This window comes from Ursus arctos, unplaced genomic scaffold (genome assembly GCF_023065955.2).
Source record: "Ursus arctos isolate Adak ecotype North America unplaced genomic scaffold, UrsArc2.0 scaffold_5, whole genome shotgun sequence".
Taxonomy (NCBI): domain Eukaryota; kingdom Metazoa; phylum Chordata; class Mammalia; order Carnivora; family Ursidae; genus Ursus; species Ursus arctos.
This window is the reverse complement of record NW_026623067.1, coordinates 56,143,946-56,165,686: the sequence shown is the minus strand read 5'-3', so window position 1 is coordinate 56,165,686 and position 21,741 is coordinate 56,143,946. Positions and strand designations below refer to the sequence as shown.

The 21,741-nt window shown below is 36.8% G+C and overlaps 1 protein-coding gene across 4 annotated transcripts in view; it reads right to left on the bottom strand.

The window, feature by feature from the left end:
* The window catches only part of RAD17 (RAD17 checkpoint clamp loader component), a 55,048-nt gene that overhangs the window by 3,556 nt on the left and 29,751 nt on the right, over positions 1-21,741 (bottom strand). For all 4 annotated transcript variants that reach the window (XM_057307312.1, XM_057307313.1, XM_026498834.4 and 1 more), the window contains exons 4-15: positions 21,612-21,695; positions 17,561-17,717; positions 16,739-16,875; positions 16,203-16,255; positions 15,997-16,122; positions 15,829-15,898; positions 12,066-12,177; positions 9,147-9,332; positions 7,203-7,288; positions 6,937-7,083; positions 2,080-2,229; positions 544-664 (exon numbers count right to left, since the gene is read on the bottom strand). In XM_057307312.1, coding sequence (XP_057163295.1) covers positions 544-664; positions 2,080-2,229; positions 6,937-7,083; positions 7,203-7,288; positions 9,147-9,332; positions 12,066-12,177; positions 15,829-15,898; positions 15,997-16,122; positions 16,203-16,255; positions 16,739-16,875; positions 17,561-17,717; positions 21,612-21,695 — 1,429 coding nt within the window. The remainder of the gene's footprint in view (positions 1-543; positions 665-2,079; positions 2,230-6,936; positions 7,084-7,202; positions 7,289-9,146; positions 9,333-12,065; positions 12,178-15,828; positions 15,899-15,996; positions 16,123-16,202; positions 16,256-16,738; positions 16,876-17,560; positions 17,718-21,611; positions 21,696-21,741) is intronic.

Sequence of the window (21,741 nt, the reverse complement as noted above, 5' to 3'; positions counted from 1 at the left end):
ATTCCTGATTCCAGTACTAGGACAGAGAAGTATAAAATGATCCTGGATTTCTGATATTTATAAAAGAGACATCAGAGAGGGCTCTTTCTTTGCTCTGCTCTTTGCCATGTGAGAATATAAGATGGCAGCCATCTACAAGGTAGGAAGAAGGCCTTCACCAAATACTGAATATGCTTGTATCTTGATTTTGGACTTCCCAACCTCTGGAGCTGATTCAGTACATATTTATAAAATATGGAGTGCTATCCATGACAAGTGTCATATGCTAATTAAAGCATATGCCTATTATTTGTATATACACAGAAAAAAGTCTGGAAGAATTTATACCAATCTTTCAAAAGGAATTACCTGTGGTTATAGGGAACTTTTAATTTTTACTTTATATACTTCGGTATTGCTTTCTTCCTTTTTAAATCAAAAGCATGTATTAATTCTGGACCAAGAAAAAACTTTGCTCACTAGAATATAGCAATGAGCTGACCTACAGAAAGATAAAGTTATAAAACACTACTTCTTGGGACAAATAAAAACCCATGTTATTACCTGGATTTCTCATTGGAATGGTTAGCAAGGCAAGGTATGGCAACAGCTGAGTTTGGAGGCATAAAGCTGGTAAGGAGAAGTCAGAAAAAAGTGCTTTTGCTGCCAAGCAATTTTCCCGATACTGTATGGAAAAAAAAAAGATGAAATGAAGAGTAAAATAAAAAAATATGGAGATGTATCCTTAGACAAATTGAGTTTACTATATCACAAAAATTGTTTATATGCCACATACTTTTAAGAGTTTATCTAATTAGTTTATAACTGTCCTAGCCTTACCTAATAAAGCATTTTACCTATAGAACTATTTCATATTTGACAAAACAGCAGTAAGAATTTTTTAAGAGACTTAAGGTAGAAAGAAAAAAAAACCTTAAAAAATGAAAGGAATTTGGTTTATGAGCATCACAAATTATGTGAGGATACTATTTCTCAGTAAAAAAATTAATTTTCTTCAGTTAACATGGGTACAATGCTAGGCTGAGGAGGAGAGCACAATCTGCCTTTGAGGAGCTTACACTTTTACAGAGATAATCTGTATGTAACTATAAGACAAAATTAATATTCATGCTGTAAAGAGCAAAACAAGTCAATAAGGGACATCAATTGGTTAAAAGTCATGAAATTCTCCAAGAAATCTGTTTGAAAAATGCCTTAGGTCATGAATTACAGGCTCATATTTAGCCATATGACTTAGGAACTAGAAGACATCTTAGAGATGACGTAGTCCAGACGCCGTAGGAGATAGGCAGGTACGTAAATCAGTGCAGTGAGACAGCTGGGGAAAGCGGGACCCACCACTCCCATCTTCAAGGGGCAGATGCTACTTGGTGTGATCAGACTGCTGCCATGTAAAAATATAGGCCAGTGCTGCCTTACTTTGCATTCTTTTCAGGAGAGTCCAGGAATTCTGAGCCAGAAATCCATATATAAATTTTAATTATTATACTCTTTTTTTTTTTTTAAAAGACTAGAAATTCATGAATAAAATCTTTTTGAGTGCAGTATTCAATGTAGGGGGCCACTTATTTTTGATTTCTAATCCAATCCTCCACATTTAAATCTGTGGAAAGTAAGTGCACATTAGGTAAAATAACCCATCCAGATGGTTAGAGGCAAAGCAAGGATTTTTTTCCTTTTTTTTTAAGTAATCTCCACACCCACTGCGGGGCTTGAACTCACAACCCTGAGATCAAGAGTCACATGCTCTTCCGACTGAGCCAGCCAGGTGCCCGCCCCTATTTTAATTAAAACTAAAAGATCATTATAACGATACTGTGAATTCAGTAATAGTCAACTAATAAATAAAATATGTGCTTTCAAATTTTGAGTTTTTTTCCTAAAAAATAATGAGGGATTTAAGAAGAGCGTCTTTTTTATGTCTTACTATAATTCTAAAAAAATTGTGGGTGTTAGCAACTATTTCTTACTACTAATAAAATACTTTTTTAAAACTTACAAAAAAAAAACCAGCTTTATTGAGATATAATTCACATACCATAAAGTTTACCTTTAAAAATATACAATTCTTTTTTTTACCTTTTTATTTATGAGAAACCACTGGGGTTTGTGCAAGGGTCGAAAACTCGATCCTCCTCCTTGGCAATGAGCAAATCCTCGGGCTTTGTTGGAATGTATCACACCTCTCGTAGCTATGGATGTACTATATTGCCTGAGTAAAGAGCGCGTCTAAAAAGGAGACAAAATGTAAAATAAAGTAAGAAATTTACAACGCAGAGCTATTGGTACTGCTGATGCCAAAAAACCATTAATCCTATATACTTAATGTATGTTCACTTTTTTTTTTAAGGTTTACTGATTTATTTTAGAGAGAGAGAGGGCATGCACATATGTGAGTGTGGGGAGGGGCAGAGGGAGAGAATCTTCAAGCAGACACTCCGCCAAGTGCGGGGTGGACACAGGGCTCTATCCCATGAACCATGAGATCACACCCCGAGCTGAAACCAAGCCCTGAAAATAATATGTTACAAAATTACCTAAATCAAATTCCAATGAGACACAACAATCAACCAGTATGCATGAACTCTGAATGGATCTTGGAAGCAGGTCATGAAAACAACTTAAAATACATTTTTTTTTTAAGATTTTATTTTTTATTGCTTCTTAGCCTTTTGGCTAAGATCAAGTTAAGATTTTATGTTTAAGTAATCTCTACACCCAATGTGGGGCTCAAACTTACAACCCCTAGACCAAGAGATGCATGCTTTACTGACTGAGCCAGCCAGGTTCCCCTTAAAATACATTTTGAGACAACTGAGGAAATCAGAATAAGGATGTTAGTAAATTAATGCTAGATTCCTTAAGTGATATGTGGTTGTAATAGGGCAATGTCTTTACACGTGCTTAAGTATTAAGTGACATGATACCTGCAATTACTTTCCAATTATTGGGCCAAAACAAGTGTGTAAACACAGAGGTTAAGCAAACGTGGGAAAATGTGAAAAACTGGTGAATGAAAGCTAAGGGTATATAGGCATTCATCATACTATTCTTTCAATTTGTCTATAGGTTAGAAAATTTCAAAATAAAAAGGAATATAAAAAAATTAAGCAAACGCAACTGCTGAATAGTGAAATTTTAAATATAACACAGAAACCATATCATATATGTTTTTTATTGTAGCTTTCCTAATTTTAATTATTAATGCTATTTCAATATTTGTAATACAGAAACATTAACATATCAAAACAGTGTTGTGCAAAAGAACTTTCTGTAACAGAAATATTCTGTTATTTAACAAATTGTTCAACACGGTAGCTGTTCAACAGAGTAGTTACTAGCCACGGGTAGCTATCAAATGCTGGAAATGTGGCTAGTGTGACTGAGGAACTGAATTTTAAATTAAATTAAGTTTAATTTAATGTAATCTAATATAATCTAGTCATGTGGCTAGTTGCTATTACATTGATCAGAGCAGTGTTAAAATGTTATGGAAAAATACAAATTTAATAGTGAATAATTTCAAATTTATAAAAAAATTTTTATTTAAAAAGTAAAAGAAAGTATAAAAAGCACATTTCTTCCCCTTCTATCTACTTTTCAATGATTGTCAAAACTTCTGAATATATATATTAGTTTTATAATCAGAAAATGACTTAAGAAAAAATTAGTGTTATCATCAAAAAAGTCAGATTAACCACTATCATTACAAACACTGGATTGGATGAATTAGTTTTATTATTGTTATTAAGATGTTACATAAGATTTCACCAAAATACTAGCCAATAGGATCCAACAGTACATTAAAAGGATTATTCACCATGACCAAGTGGGATTTATTCCTGGGCTGTAAGTTTGGTTCAATATCCACAAATCAATGTGATACACTATATTAATAAAAAAAAGAACAAGAACTATATGATCCTCTCAACAGATGCAGAAAAAACATTTGACAAAGTATAGCATCTTTTCTTGATTAAAACTCTTCACAGTGTAGGGATAGAGAGAACATACCTCAGTATCATAAAAGCCATCTAGGAAAAACCCAGAGAGACTATCATTCTCAATGGGGAAAAACTGAGAGCTTTTTCCCTAAGGTCAGGAACATGGCAGGGATGTCCACTATCACCACTGCTCCTCAACACAGTCCTACTGCTGTTCAACATAGTCCTGGAAGTCCCAGCCTCAGCAATCAGACAACAAAAAAATGTAAAAGGCATCAGAATCGGCAAAGAAGTCATCAAACTCTCACTCTTCACAGATGACATGATACTTCACGTGGAAACCTTAAAGACTCCACACTAAAACTGCCAGAACTGATACAGGAATTCAGTAAAGTGGCAGGATATAAAATCAATGCAGAGAAATCAGCTGCATTTCTATACACTAACAAGACAGAAGGAAGAGAAATTAAGGAATCGATCCCATTTACAACTGCACCCAAAACCATATGATACCTAGGAATAAATCTAACCAACGAAGCAAAGAACCTTACTCAGAAAACTATAGAACGCTCATGAAAGAAATTGAGGAACACACAAAGAAATGGAAAACCGTTCCATGCTCTGGAACTGGAAGAACAAATCTTGTTAAAATGTCTATGCTACCTAGAGCAATCTAGACATTTAATGCAATCCCTATCAAAATACCATCAACTTTTTTCACAGAAATGGAATAATCCTAAAATTTGTATGGAACCAGAAAAGACCCCAAATAGCCAAAGGAATGCTGAAAAAGAAAACCAAAGCTGGTGGCATCACAATCCCGGACTTTAAGCTGTATTACATAGCTATCATCATCAAGACGGTATGGTACTGGCACAAAACCAGATACACAGATCAATGGAACAGAACAGAGAACTCATGCGGCGCCTGGGTGGCACAGTCGTTAAGGGTCTGCCTTCAGCTCAGGGCGTGATCCTGCCGTTATGGGATCGAGCCCCACATCAGGCTCCTCCGCTATGAGCCTGCTTCTTCCTCTCCCACTCCCCCTGCTAGTGTTCCCTCTCTCGCTGGCTGTCTCTATCTCTGTCAAATAAATAAATAAAATCTTAAAAAAAAAAAAAGAAGAGGGGCGCCTGGGTAGCGCAGTCGTTAAAGTGTCTGCCTTCGGCTCAGGGCGTGATCCTGGCGTTCCGGGATCAAGTCCCACGTCAGGCTCCTCCGCTGGGAGCCTGCTTCTTCCTCTCCCACTCCCCCTGCTGTGTTCCCTCTCTCGCTGGCTGTCTCTCTGTCACATAAATAAATAAAATCTTTAAAAAAAAAAAAAAAAAAAACTCAGAAATGGACCCTTACTCTATGGTCAACTAATCTTCGACACAGCAGGAAAGAATTTCCAATGGAAAAAAGACAGACTCTTCAACAAATGGTGTTGGGAAAAAATGGACAGCCACACGCAGAAGAATGAAACTGGACCATTTCCTTACACTATACACAAAAATAGACTCCAAATGGATGAAAGACCTAAATATGAGACAGGAATCCATCAAAATCCTTGAGGAGAACACAGGCCGCAACCTCTTCAACCTCAGCCGCAGCAACTTCTTCCTGGACACATCACCAAAGGCAAGGGAAGCAAGGGGAAAAACGAACTACTGGGACTTCAACAAGATAAAAAGCTTTTGCACAGCAAAGGAAACAGTCAACAAAACCAAAATACAACATGGGAGAAGATATTTGCAAATGACATATCAGATAAAGGGCTAGTATCCAAAATCTATAAAGAACTTATCAAACGCAACACCCGACAGAACAAATAATCTAATCAAGAAACAGGCAGAAGACACGAACAGACATTTCTGCAAAGAAGACATCCAAATGGCCAAAAGACACATGAAAAAGTTATCAATTATCACTCGGCGTTAGGAAAATACAAATCAAAACCACAATGAGATACCACCTCACACCAGTCAGAATAGCTAAAATTAGCAAGTTAGGAAACGGAAGATGTTGGCAAGGATGAGGAGAAAGGGGAACCCTCCTACACTGTTGGTGGGAATGCAAGCTGGTGCAGCCACTCTGGAAAACAGTATGGAGGGTCCTCAAGAAGTTGAAAATAGAGCTACCCTACAAACCAGCAATTGCACTACTGGGTATTTACCCCAGAGATACAAATGTAGTGATCCAAAGGGGCACCTACACCCCAATGTTTAATGCAGCAATGCCCACAATAGCCGAACTATGGAAAGAGTCCAGATGTCCACTGACAGATGAATGGATAAAGATGTGTATATACAATGGAATATTATGAAGCCATCAAAAAAATGAAATCTTGCCATTTTCAACGACGTGGATGGAACCAGAGGGTATTATGCTAAGTGAAATAAGTCCATCAGAGAAAGACAATTATCATATGCTCTCACTGATATGTGGAATTTAAGAAACAAGGCAGAGGATCATAGGGGAAGAGAGGAAAAAATGAAACAAGATGAAACCAGAGAGGGAGACAAACCATAAGAGACTCTTAATCTCAGGAAACAAACTGAGGATTGCTGGAGTGAAGGGGGTGGGAGGAATGGGGTAATTGAGTGGTGGACATTGGGGAGGATATGTGCTACAGAGAGCACATGTGTATTGTGTAAGACTGGTGAATCACAGACCTGTACCCCTGAAACAAATAATACATTATATGTTAATAATTTTTTAAAAAGTCACATAAGGGGCCCTTGGGTGGCTCAGTCGGTTAAGCGTCTACCTTCGGCTCAGGTCATGATCCCAGGGTCCTAGGATTGAGTCCTGCATTGGGTTTTCCACTCAGCAGGGAGTCTGCTTCTCCCCTTGCCCCTCTCCCCTGCCCACGCTCTCTCTCAAAAATAAATAAAATCTTAAAAAAAAAAAAAAAAAGAAGTTACATGTCAAATAATGAGGAATAAAAGTAAACTTTCCCAATTCTGAGGAAACATGCATAAACAAAAACAGTTAAGTCAAATGGTCTTACATTCCAGTCACCACTGAGGATATCTGCAAAACTCAGAAAGTCACTGGCTCTCACAAGATCATCTACTTCCACGAAGAAATCTATGTAGTTTTGGTGAAGATATAAATTAAATAACTCTCCTGGCATGTGTGACATTTCTACTACTTCCTATAAAAAGAAGCATACACATATAATTTAGGTAAAAATGCAGTGGTTAAATGCACATATGCATAAATGTAAATAATATATAACCTGTAAAAAGCACTAAATGTTATTAAAGACTTTACCTCAGGATGAACAAGTAAGGTATCCCGATCATACTCTGATAAATGCAAAGGCAACCGAGGGGAATCTACTTCTGATAAAGATGCTCCTATAAAAAAATTTCTGGAATTATTAAAAGTACCACCATCTACAGTTGAAGAACCACTCATTCGAAGCTTTTTCAGCACTTTAGGCACATAATACCAAACATACTAAGCAAGATGTTAAAAATAAAAAAACAAAGTAACTGGAGGCTTATGTGAGTTGCCTCACTGTTCCAGTACCTTCCTGCTATATATATAGTGAGTTGTCTCATTATCACTATTCTTAAGAACTCAAATTAGAATTCTGATGCCTGGGGCGCCTGGGTGGTGCAGTCGTTAAGCGTCTGCCTTCGGCTCAGGGCGTGATCCCAGCGTCCCGGGATTGAGTCCCACATAGGATTCCTCAGCTGGGAGCCTGCTTCTTCCTCTCCCTCTCCCCTGCTGTGTTCCCTTCTCTCGCTGGCTGTCTCTCTGTCACATAAATAAATAAAATCTTAAAAAAAAAAAAAAAAGAATTCTGATGCCTGGATTATGGCTTTTCTAGAAATAAAATATTCCAACTCTCAAAGCACTCTGCAGCATTTCACCTTTTCAGCTCTGTGTTGCTTTCTTCTTTTGATCCTCATTCTCAATAAAAGATCTTTACTGTTTTCTTTACCACTTAGGATGAGGCTGCTTTCTGCATGAGAACAGGAATCCTGTTTCCTGATGCAGGAAGTTATAAATGAATGTTGAGAAGGAAACCAAAGAGTGGAAGGAAAAGAATCAGTGGGAATAGTCACTGAGGTTCAGAGGTAAGAGACCCAAGGACAGAGTGGCGTCTTCACTTCCACTAAGTGTGCCTGTTTCATTTTCTGCGGGTGGCATGAAGGTTTCCATTTAGAAACCCCAAATTTTTGACCATCTGCAAAGAAGAAACACAGAGGGACAACAGAAGGCAAAGAGACAAGGAAGATAAGAAGATGGAAAACAGGTACAGGAGGCACTCAAGAGTTTCATAGGAGGATAAAAACAGTTGTTTAAAACAGTTGGGTTTTTGGCAATCAGAAAATAGTCTCAGATAATAAAAGGTGTGATTACGCATGAAACTTCAATGAATGTCTGTTCACATACTATTTGTGACCCACCAAAGCTGCTATTTTACAAGAAGTTTGAAAAACTATCTGAGAGAAAATTGAGGACACGATTTCTCAATGGTCCATTTTGATTATTTACTTTGTGCTATAACAGATAAAAGGATTCTAAACTACGGCAACAGTTTCCTTCAAAATTTTGCTTGAATTGTTTCAATCTATATAAAGGCATGCTAGATTCCACCCCCCCAGCCCCAATCCTAATTCTCTTCCTTCAGGATCAGCGGACTGAGAACTGATATTTTCTAAACGAAAAGCAGTTTGGGATTTTACTGAAAGGAAAAACAATCAGGGAGCTTAGAGATCAGTGATCCGAGTGGAGGGACTGCAGGGAAGCAGGCATTAAAGAAGGAAGAGGGAAACAGAACATCTCTGGTTGGGGAGAGAGCAGGCAGTGAGGAGAAATGCAAGGAGATCCAAAGAAGCCTGAAGCTACCCGGCAATTTGTCTAGGGTCCTGGTGTCCAGAGTTCAGGCCTAAGAGGGCTTTGGGATACCAACACCTGCCACTAAAATTCTAGAGAAACTGATGTCTTACCTGCAGCAAGCTATACTTTAAAAGATTTACAGACATGGATATAGTCTATAGTAGTTTTTACATTTAGTCCTGTCCATAGTCCAAAAATACTCTATCTAAATACACTTATCTGCTATGTCTTAGGCCTTGCCAAAGACTATCAGACCTAGCTCTAGCTGCCAGATACGTGACATTTTAAAAAACTGGTATTTAATTTCAGTTCTAAGACTAATACCTAACAGATTAAAAAAATACATATATAAGATTTTCTTACTTTTACAATACAGAATTTTCCCCAGAGCTCTGAAGAGAAAAAGAGAAACATCTTTGCCACCAATAGCTTGGACCTCTTGGTTTTCAAAAATCTTATCAGTTTTTTTCCTTTGTTTTGATTTTGACAGCGCGGCATCTGATTTTATTGAAGACATTCCTTTCTTCCTTGGCCATAAACGGTTTCCTCCTAAATAATATACACCCGAGAAACGATATTGAAAATAAAATTAAAATACGAAAAATAAGACAGACATTTTATATAGTTACACTAAATAATCTAATCAAAATATATTTTTTATTTATAACTGTAATTATAAAATATGTGAACTGAGTTAACAGTCGTCTTCGGGTTGCTACGCTATTAAAATGGAATACAATGTCACCTAAAAGTACCTCATGATGCAGAATTCAAATTTTCACCCATAGAAATGACACATTCTCCTAATATAGGCCTATCATTTTGATTTCTCACAGTACTGCTTGTGCAAGGTACTGTTCTTGGTGCATGATAGGTATTAGCCAATTAAATCCTCAAAATAACTTGATTAGCGGAGAACTATTATTATATACATTAAAGATAGGAGATAGAAAGAGATTAAGTAACTGCCTCAAAGTCATCAGCTACTAAGTGACCTGAATCCAGGCAGGACAGTTCTGTAGTGGTGCATGTTCAACAACTATTCCGTATCACCTCTCTACTGATTTGGGCAGTCTTCAATTTATGAATATGCCCGTGTTGAAATTTCATTGGTAAATCTACTGTTCAAAACTCAGAATGCATCACTTAAGAAAAGTAGCCTGGAAGACAGAAAGAACATAGGATCTGGGTTTGATTCTTATTATTGTCTATCTCATTAAGCTGGTCAAGAATTAAATAAAATAGGGGCTCCTGGGTGGCGCAGTCGTTGAGCGCCTGCCTTTGGCTCAGGGCGTGATCCCGGTGTTTTGGGATCGAGCCCCACATCAGGATTCTCTGCTCGGAGCCTGCTTCTTCCTCTCCCACTCCCCCCGCTTGTGTTCCCTCTCCCGCTGGCTGTCTCTCTCTGTCAAATAAATAAGTAAAATCTTTAAAAAAAAAAAAGAATTAAATGAAACAATGTATGATTGCAAATACAGTTCCTGACCCACTCAAAAAATATTATTTTCTTCCCTTTTAAAATTTCTGAGGTCAGAGTAATAATGTTATAAATGACAGGATTGCAAACTGGCCTACTTCAGCCTTCCCAACCCATAATTCCAGCAGTGAACCTAAGCACCGTTTACATTTATGTTTCTACAGGAAAAACAGAATTCTGGTTTCAGTTGAATTACGCTGCTATTTACTTTTCTCTAGTTATTTTGAAAAACAAAGATGTAAACTAAACGAACAGGTTATACTTGTAGGTAGACACCAGGATTTCAGGTGGATTTTGAGAGCTCCAAAGATGGTTTTTAATTTTTCAAGGTCAATTCCTCAATGTGAAACATCAAGTAGGGTGCTTGTTAAATGTTTTCTGACGAGGACCATGTACAAGAAACCATGTGCTATCTCTCTCTCTCTATTTTTTTAAAGATTTATTTATTTATTTGAGAGAAAGAGAGAGACCACGTGAGCACATGAATAGGGGGAGGGGCAGAGGGACAGAACCTTCAAGCAAACTCTCTGCTGAGCGCCAAGCCCCACTTGGGGCTCCATCCATGACACAGGAGATCATGACCTGACCCAAAATCAGGAGTCAGTTGCTCAACCTACTGAGCCACCCAGGCACCACCTCCCCCTTTGTTTTTCTTTTAAGTAGGCTCCATGCCCAACGTGAAGCCCAACATAGGGCTTGAACTCAGGACCCTGAGACTAAGACCTGAGCTGATATCAAGAGTCAGATGCTTAACCGACTGAACCACTAAGGTGCCCCTCCTGTTTATTTTTTTTTTGTTTATTTTTTTATTTTTTTTTAAAGATTTTATTTATTTATTTGATAGAGACAGCCAGCGAGAGAGGGAACACAAGCAGGGGGAGTGGGAGAGGAAGAAGCAGGCTTCTAGTGGAGGAGCCTGATGTGGGGCTCGATCCTGGAACGCCAGGATCACGCCCTGAGCCGAAGGCAGACGCTTAACGACTGCGCCACCCAGGCGCCCCCCCTCCTGTTTAATATAGCATGACACTGCACCTTTTTTACAATAAAAGTAAATCAATTTATTAAATGTATCATATATAAAAAATAAATACAAAAGTAAAACTACGTAAGCACAATACTATATATTTTTTAAAGATTTATTTATTTTGGAGAGAGCACACCCACATGCACTCAGGGGAGAGGGAGAGAGAGAACCTCAAGCAGGCTCCGTGCCCAGTATGGACCCCCCAGGAGGGGATCGATCTTATGACCCTGAGATCATGACCTGAGCTGAAATCAAGAGTCAAACACTAAACCGACTGAGCCATCCAGGTGCCCCTCAGCCCATTAACAGTTGACCATTTACTGACTCCTTAATATATATCAAGCACTGGAATAAACACCCTACAAGTATTAACTCACTTACTTTTCAGGCAACTCTGTAAGAGAGCTTCTCATATAAAAGGTGAGACTATGCAGGCACAAAATGACTGTCATTTGCAAGATTATTCACTGGTAAATGGCAGAGCCAGGATTTTCACCCAGGAAGTCTCATCCAAATTAAGTTTAAAAAGTAAAGTACCAAACCACATAAATGAATCGGGTTTTGTCTCAGGTTTACAGATACATACAATGACATGTTTACAGGGGTGTGTGTATGCACATGTACACACGTGATTTTATAGAACAGTCTCAAAAAAAAACTGTAGATGGAGATATATATCAACTCTAAGTTAAAATCCATTCTGTTTGATTTAGATTCATGAACCATTAAGAGAAAGTTAGTCACCTATACAACGCAGTAGGAGTTTATCTTTCACAGTTACCTTTTGAAGAAGAAAACTGGAGGCTGTTTATTGCACTTCTGATATCACCAGAACATCCTTGACAGAGCAACTCTAGAGAACTTTTATCAGGGACAATAATATTTCCTCCATCCTAAAATGAAAAAAATTAAAGTTTAAAACTAGTTTCTAAAACCAAAAAAACACCGCCCCATTCTCAAAACTAAATGAAAAAGTACATTAGAATCTTTTAAAGTTAGATGCTAAAAAGCTTCCATGTTAAATGCCAGTCTGCTTAGGAAAGTCAATGACTTATCATAGCTTAAGGTAAATTGGCATTTAGTTTAAATAGATGTTTCTCTGTTTTTATTTTTTTAAAGATTTTATTTATTTGACAGAGAGAGACAGCCAGCAAGAGAGGGAACACAGCAGGGGGAGTGGGAGAGGAAGAAGCAGGCTCCCAGCAGAGGAGCCTGATGTGTGGCTCGATCCCAGGACTCCAGCATCACGCCCTGAGCCGAAGGCAGGCACTTAACGACTGCGCCATCCAGGCGCCCCTATGTTTCTCTGTTTCTCTTTAGTCTTTTTGATATCATTATGTAAAGTGTGATCACACATTTCGACCACATCTGTGTGTTCAAAGTGATTAAGATCCATGGTATTTCCTTCAGCTACCAAGGATCACGATTTCAAGTTACATTTCCTGGGACACCTGGGTGGCTCAGTCGGTTCAGTGTCTGCCTTCAGCTCAGGTCATGATCTCAGGGTCCTGGGATCAAGTCCCGCATCAGGCTCCTTGCTCAGCAGGCAGCTTGCTTCTTCCTCTGCCTGCTGCTCCCCTCTGCTTGTGCTCTCTCTCTCCCCCGCTCCCTGCCAATAAATAAATAAATAAAATCTTTAAAAAAGTCAATACTCTTTTTTAATATAATTAACTGAGCTACAGAATGCCAGAGATTAAAATGTTCTTTTGATCTTCTAAAATGTTCTCTTGATCATCCTTGGAGACCCCAGACAGTATCTTAACATTTGATTTTATAAAAGCTTGAAAGACTTGAATAGTGTGCTGGTTGTTGCTCCTGTGATGTAACAGTATCAACAATAATATCAAAAGTATACTAGTTCTAGGGGCACGTGACTGGCTCAGTCAGTAGAGCATGCGACTCTTGATCTTGGGGTTTTAAGGTTGAGCCCCACAGTGGGTGTTGAGGTTACTTAAAAATTTAAAAATCCTAAAAAAAAAAGGTATACTAGTTCTAACATTCTTGCAGGTCCACTATTTAAGGTACAGCATGTTAACTACATAACAAAAAAGTCATGGTATCTCTTTACTATTTCAACGCAACTTGCTGAAGTGAATGTCGCTTGCAATTTAACAACTTAGTCTTAAAAAAAATTTGAGTTAATGTGATAAGGTGCTATGATGTTGATTATTTTTATTAATTCTCAATGTTTGTTTAATAAATATTTAAAAGCTGTAATTTGTAGTTATGCTCCTGGTACTGAATTTTTTTTTATAATGATTTTTTATTATATTATGTTAGTCACCATACAGTACATCCCCGGTTTTCGATGTAAGGCTCGATGATTCATTAGTTGTGTATAACACCCAGTGCACCATGCAATATGTGCCCTCCTTACTACCCATCACCGGCCTATCCCATTCCCCCACCCCTCTCCCCTCTGTAGCCCTCAGTTTGTTTCTCATAGTCCATAGTCTCTCATGTTTCATTCCCCCTTCTGATTACCCCCCCTTTCTTTATCCCTTTCTTCCCCTACTGATCATTCTAGTTCTTATGTTCCATAGATGAGAGAAATCATATGATAGTTGTCTTTCTCTGCTTGACTTATTTCACTTAGCATTATCTCCTCCAGTGCCATCCATGTTGTAGCAAATGTTGAGAACTCGTTCTTTCTGATAGCTGAGTAATATTCCATTGTATATATGGACCACAACTTCTTAATCCCTGGTACTGAATTTTTAATCTTTATAAAAAATCACAAAGATATTTTTTAAAAAATCACAAATAATCCTACCATCCAGATCTAATCACTCTCAGCATTTTTATGTACTGTTTTCTAATATGTACAGGTCCAAGTATATATGTGCATTCTGCTGTTATTGAAAACTGTTTTGTTTCAGCACAGTGAAATGGAGTCAGAACGAAACTTCAAACCTATCTGATACTTTTTTTTTTTTTTAAGATTTTATTTATTTAACAGAGAGAGACAGCCAGCGAGAGAGGGAACACAAGCAGGGGGAGTGGGAGAGGAAGAAGGAGGCTCCCAACCGTGGAGCTTGATGTGGGGCTCGATCCCAGAACACCGGGATCACTCCCTGAGCCGAAGGCAGACGCTTAACAACTGCGCCACCCAGGGGCCCCCTATCTGATACTTAATAGTTGTGGGATATTATGCAAGTTATTTCTCCCCAAAAGCTGTTTCCTTATCTGTAAAATAGGGATTATGTACCAATTTTGTATGGTTGTGGTGAGATTTAATAAGATCAGGTATGTGAAAATACTTTGCGTAGTGCCTGACACATAGCAAGGGTTGAAGATACAATTTCTATTGTTAGCACTGTAACTTCACTCACTCACTCACTTATTTATTTATTTATAATCTCTACAGCCAACAAGGTGGCTCCAGCTCACGACCCCGTGGTCAAGAGTTGCATGCCCTTCCGAATAAGCCAGCCAGGCGCCCCTGCATGTTGTTATTTTTAACTTGACATTAAACCGTATTTTCTCATGTCACTAAATATTCTCAAAACACCCATCAATCACATGATACCTCACCATAATAACTGCTCCCTCTATTACTGGACTCCGTTTGTTTCTGATTTTTCACTATTAACAGTTTTTATTTATTCCACTAAGTGCTCTACATACATACATTATTTTGTTTAATCCTCAAAGCAAACTCTCCCTTGGAGATTGCCATCAGTTACTATGATCCGAGTGCTGCAAAAAAACCTTAGGTTTCATGTAAGATTTGGTTGATCTGTAGCAGTAGGGTCCCCTAGAACCATGCTGCTGGGAGAAGTTCCATCAGTTTATTTTAACATCATGTTGATTTGAAAGATAGAAAAAAGTGATCTATTAAAAATGACAACAGCTGTTTTACAATGTTAATATATATAACACTACTGAACTGTCCATTTAAAAATGGTTAAGATGGTATTGCTGATAATACTGTATAACTACTTGAAAGCTGCTAAGTGAGTAGATCTTAAATGTTCTCACCACAAAAAAGAAATGGTAACTACACGAAGTGATGGAGGTGTTGTGGGTAATGCCACAGCGGTAATCATTCTGCAGTACGTAAGTGTATCAAATCAATGTGCTGTACACCTTAAACTGGTACAATATTATGTGTCAAGTGTATCTCCATAACGTCAGAAAATAAATGGTTAAGATGGTAAATTTTATGATTTTTACCACAATAAACACACTATTAAATTAAAAAAAAATTGTGACAACAGGACAAAAGTAGAGTTGGACTGTTGATGACTAATGTACCTAGATGCCAGGAAACAGTTTCTTGATAGGAGACACAATTTATAGCACTAAGCCAAGCAAAGGGAAATTTACCTCAATGTGAAAGAGAAAGCTAGGTTTAATAATAGCGAAAGGTTAGGGATTTTTAAAATCAGTATTTCCTGCCTTTTCTAGAATGAGAGGCCTGACGAATGTAAACAAATATTTTAATTCTAAAAAGAGAAATAATATGTGTTTATAACAACACAAGTATGGCTTTCTAAAACTACAATGTAAGATTCAAAATAATCAGTTCTTAAGAGACGTACCTTGTTAGCTTCCATTGTCACTATTCGATTAAGAAATTTCATCATAATTGTTGGTGCCACAGGGTTAAAACTGTTTAAAAAGTTTTATAAAAAAAAGATACTGGTTAGATGATCAATTTAAAAATATAACATGTATGTGAGCATTACAAGCAGAAATTTCATTCTTACCTAATGTTTGCTATAGCACACTCTTCCTGAATTTCTTTGGGAAACAGTAACCTTTGATTATTATCTCCACTGAGACTGTCAGAAATTATAAAGATTAGAGGACATCGACCACTGTGCACATATTTCCTAGAATAAAGTATAGCAATGTTGAAATATAAGGTATTGTCATTTGATTCAAAGTTTGAGAAAACTTCACTGAAACTCACCTGAGAATTTCATGTAAAGTATGAGAATCTCGATAAAACTGGTTAGGTAAATCCTATTGAAAAATGATAAATATTACTCAGTTTCATTAATGTGTAAATTTATACAAGATTCATATTAACCAAATTTGGGAAAAAATGTTACCTATTCAATGTGTTGTAACTAAAACTTTCACAGAAATTAAGGAAAACATGAAAAAGCGGACGTCCTAAACAATAAATGCATCAATGGGAAACCCAATTTTCAATCAAATTTCTTAGGATCGCTACTAGTTACAGTATTTTCACTAAGACATCATTTTCCAAATTATTTCTTTTGCTTTTCTATACCAAAGCCATTAAAATTTTAAAGTTCATTAACCTATAGCTACTCTATTCAAGTTTACTGAAAAAGACCTGAGACTTCAGCTATCACCGAGCTTTTACGTTACATTTTATCACTATTAATACTATGCAGAGAGTTAATGCCGCTATTAATAAGATATATCTTGCAATTATTTACTGAATAGTTACAGCAGGATCTCAAAATTTGTCCGTACTTCAACCAGAATTATCCTCTTATCAGTTCTTAGATCATCTCCAAGCATTTGTAGTTTGTTATACTTCGTTGCTCTTAGTAGAAACTCTTTAAAAACTGCTATCTGAGACTGGTAGGGAAATACATGGAAGCTGGCTTCTGAAAGAAAACATTTAACATTTTTACTTTAAACAAATTATGTATACATCGAAATTACACATATGTATGTAACACACACATATACATTACTGAATACATTCGCACATACATGAAGGAGCTTACGACATTGTAGATTTTTTTCTACTTAGGCAAAACTGTACAAATTTAAAATACAATATTCAAGACAAGAGTCCTCATGGGCCACAATGGATTTTCTATAACAACGAATGTAATATGGAATGAACTGACTGTAGAACACAGCTGTCAATATAATAGCCACACAACTGGTAAAAACATTTGTATCTTTCCCTATACAGTGAAAATACGCCAAATGAGTATGTTGACGATGAATCAATTAGTCAGACTTAATCCTCAAAGAATCTCATTCTCCTCTACTAGAAGCAAGCATCCCCTCTTCTCCTGAAAGTACTTCTGTCTGAAACTGGGAAGTATGAAAGAAAATGGTCTCAGATGGTTTCCTCTGATTGCTACTCTCATTTTGTGAAGCTACTGATAGTGGGCAGATACCAATCTAGCATAGGAGTCACAACATAGATTTTCTCACAAAAACATACACCCAAAAGAATCTTAGGAATCTCAAGAATATAGATGGGGAGTTCATTTTAAACCTCCTTTAAACATAGACTTTTCCCACTATTTCCACTACCTTCATAGCAAACCTTACCAGGATTAAGTATCTCCTTGAAATCATCTTTTTGGAAATCTGGTAAAATTGGATTAATCCACTCTTGTACTTGAATACCATGCTCCTTTGATAGTATTTTTATAGTTGTTGTTTTCCCACATCCAGGAGGACCTGTTATTAATAAAATAGATCCACCCTAAAACCAAACACAAACATTAATCAAAAATCAAAATCACCGGATTGCTAGAATATTATGTTTGAATTTTCTTTCAAATAGTAATTACTTCTATAAATATTTACTAAATATCTAGTAAAGCTGACCAAATTTTATACTGATGTTAGCTGGATTATACCAGCTTTAGATAAAAGAGGATAATCATATTTCCTAAACTTTAGCATAACTTCTGATAGTTCTTCAATTCTTGCATTATGTCCCTCTTAAGGACTTAGTAGCCAAATTTTTTTTTTTTTTTAAGATTTTATTCACCTGACATAGAAAGAGAGAGAGAGCACAAGCAGGGGAGGAGAGGGAGAAGCAGGCTCCCCGCTGAGCAGGAAGCCCAGTGCCGGGCTCAATCCCTGGACCCCAGGATCATGACCTGAGCCGAAGGCAGACGCTTAACCAACTGAGCCACCCAGGCGCCCATACTCAGTAGCCAACTTAAAACAACTAAACTTCAGCTAGATTAAGGAGGTAATGTCTGAAACAAGTATTTTTAGAGGTTACCTGAATTCAAAAATGCTTTAGTAATAAACAAGTATAATATTCTCATGAGAAGATGTTAGTTAGGATATCAGAATCTTTAAGAAATGTATATTAAGAAACATATTTTCCAGAGACAGAACTTCAAAGAGAGACGATAGGTTGTAGGTCACAATAATATCTCCTTATATAATAAATCTGATAAAGAAGTTAAAGCTAGGGGCGCCTGGGTAGCGCAGTCGTTAAGCGTCTGCCTTCGGCTCAGGGCGTGATCCTGGCGTTCCGGAATCGAGTCCCACATCGGGCTCCTCGGCTAGGAGCCTGCTTCTTCCTCTCCCTCTCCCCCTGCTGTGTTCCCTCTCTCGCTGGCTGTCTCTCTGTCACATAAATAAATAAAATCTTAAAAAAAAAAAAAAAAAGAAGTTAAAGCTAAAAAAAAAATATCAGGGGAAGATGATTTCCTACATTCCCTGGTGGGCTATAATCCTGCTCAACTATTTTATCTTTATTAACTAATATAAATAAGGGCCCTTGTACGTGGCTCCAGAAGATAAGCAGTCCTACTTTTTAAAATGTACGAGTATATGAGTTATGGTGATATCAGCCATGAATTTAATGATTCAATAATATATATTAAATATGGTATCTCTGAACAAAAACAAATAGAAAACAAGGTTGTATATTGATGAGGTGATGTAAATATGACCAGGGGAAGACTGTTTTGTAGCAACCTAACTCCTTATTTCTCTTAGGAACTATGATTTCACTATTTGCTTATTGTTTCCAGTAACTTTACAGGACATACCTAATGTAAATAACAAGAACTGACTACTTCCAAGCAGATTACTTTAAAAAAAAAAGAAGAGGAAGATGAAGCATGGGCACCCACGTACAGTTCTAATATGAGTTAAGTGTCTTGTTTTTGGACACAGTGAGTAGAGCCACATAGCAAAAGTTTTGCTTCCCATAAGAGAAGTGGGAGATAGTCTATCAGAACACTAAAACATGAAGACTTTTGTTAATGTTCCCATTGTCTACATTATAATAGTTTTTTTGAATTGAAGTATAAATGGCATATAGCATCCTAATAGTTTCAAATGTACATCATAGTGATTTAATATTTTTATCTTACAAAATGATTATAAGTCTAGCTATCTCATCTGTCACCATATAAAGTTACTGCAATATTATTGACTATATCTCCTATGCTGTACATTACATTTCTATCATACTGTAACAGTTTTACCATATTTTGAAGATATTGCCGTGAAAAATTAAATTCAGCATGTATTTTAAGTACTTACAGTAAATTTGAGAAAAAATAATTTTGGCTTGCCCACAGAAAAATCTACAAGTTATCAAAAATTGTTTTGAATAAAAATGTCTTATAATTACTAACATCACTGAACTTTTATATAATAAAGAGTATATGATTGGTGAGAGTCCAACTTCTTGGAAGAAGCTTTTATTTTTATTTTTTAAAAGATTTTATTTATTTGTCAGACGGAGAGAGAGAGAGCACACAAGCAGGGGGAGAGGCAGGCAGAGGGAGAAGGAGACTCCCCGCTGAGCAAGGAGCCCGATGCAGGACTCGATCCCAAGACCCCTAACCAACTGAGCCACCCAGGTGTCCCAATAAATAAAATCTTGAAAAAAAAAAATCACCATTTCAAAATCTTAACATAATAACTGATTCAGACAAAGACTGAAAATGGACACTAAAGCACTTACGTGAAAGACTGCTGGGGAACTAGACATTTAACATTGTGAAATTATCTCCCCAGAGATTATGTGGCAGTTGCAAGGGAAATCTACTTCATAATGAAGATTTCTATTAAATCTATTCAATCGGTTAAGTGTCTGCCTTTGGCTGAGGTCATGATTCCAGGGTCCTGGGATTGAGCCCCTAGTCGGGCTCCCTTTTCAGCAAGGAGTTTGTTTCTCCCTCTTCCCGCCCGGCTCAGGCTCTCTCTCATTAACTCTCTCTCAAATAAATGAATAAAATTTAAAAAAAAAGATTTTTGACTATTATTTCCTTCATGAAGTGATCAAACTTAACATGAAAGACAGCAGGAGAATCAAACATTTTCTGATATGGTGCAATATAAAACATATACCATGACCTAAAAAGTATTCTTCAAAAATGTTCAACTTGAATCTATCAAACCCCTGACTCACACTTCCAGGCCATAGGAAATGCAAGATAGAAGAATAAGTTAGTCATCATGACGAGGAAACAACCTGACAAATCTACAATGTGAGAGTTCTACAAGTCACCTGGCCTGGCCTCTTCAGTAAGTCAATGTCTTAGAGAAAAAGAGAGGGTAAAAGAGGACCGTTCTAGATTTTAAAAGACCTAAGAGGTGTAACAATCAAATGCAATGTGTAGTCCTTGATTAGATCCTGGATATAACAAATCCACTATAAATAACACTTTGTAGACAAATAGAGAAATGTGAATATGAAACGAGCATTAGATAACATTATGGAATTAATTTTGTTATATAGCATAATGGTATATATAGTTAATTAGGAAAGTGCTTTATTAAAAAAAAAAAAAGAGGGATACTGATATTTCCAGAAGTCTGATCGAAATGTCACATATTCATAATTGAAAATACTTCATATACTTTAAAATACTTAAGAGGGAAAATGATGGGTATATAATAGACATAAGAGTATTCATTTATTATTCTACTTTCCTTTATGTTTGAAGAATCTCAAAATAAAGTTTAAAAAGAGAGAGAAAGAATATTCTAGTTTGGAGGCTAAAAGTAATTACAGAAGTAGGAAGTGAAACAAAAAACATCAGCCTTAAAATGAATGATGACTGTTTTAGGCTTTATTTAGTACAAAAACTAATATGTAATTTGCCTGCTTGCTTCAGCAGGAGATAATCTGATGTGCTAAATATACTAGCACCCTAACTGATTTATTATACTTTATGACAATGATAAGATGTAAGTGGGGAAAGAAGTACAAGTAAAGGAGAAAACTCAAAATCTCTGAATCTTTTATTGAAGTCTGTAGTAGTAAATCAGAGACTTTTTTATTGTAGGTGATCTGGACTTAACAAAATCATCATAAAAGTTTAACTTCTGGGAGCCTGGGTGGCTCAGTTGGTTAAATGTCTGCCTTTGGCTCAGGTCATGACCCCAGGGTCCTGGGATCTAGCCCCGCATCAGGCTGCCTGCTCCGTGGGGAGCCTGCTTCTCCCTCTCCCCCCTCCCTCTGTCTGCTGCTCTCCCTGCTTGTGTGAGGGCTTGCTCTCTCTCTCTGTCAAATAAATATATAATCTTAAAAAAAAGTTTAACTTCTTACAATCAACTATAAATCAGAGAAACATTAGATGTTATATATTTTAAAACACATTTCTAATTGAATTACCTGTTTTGGTTGCCTTTCTAAGATTTTAGCTTTTAACCAGGTTTCGACTTCTTCAATTTTCTTTTTATGCACAGCAAGTTCATGCTAAAAATTTCAAGTTTAAAATAAAACATTTTAACTCAAGGATTTT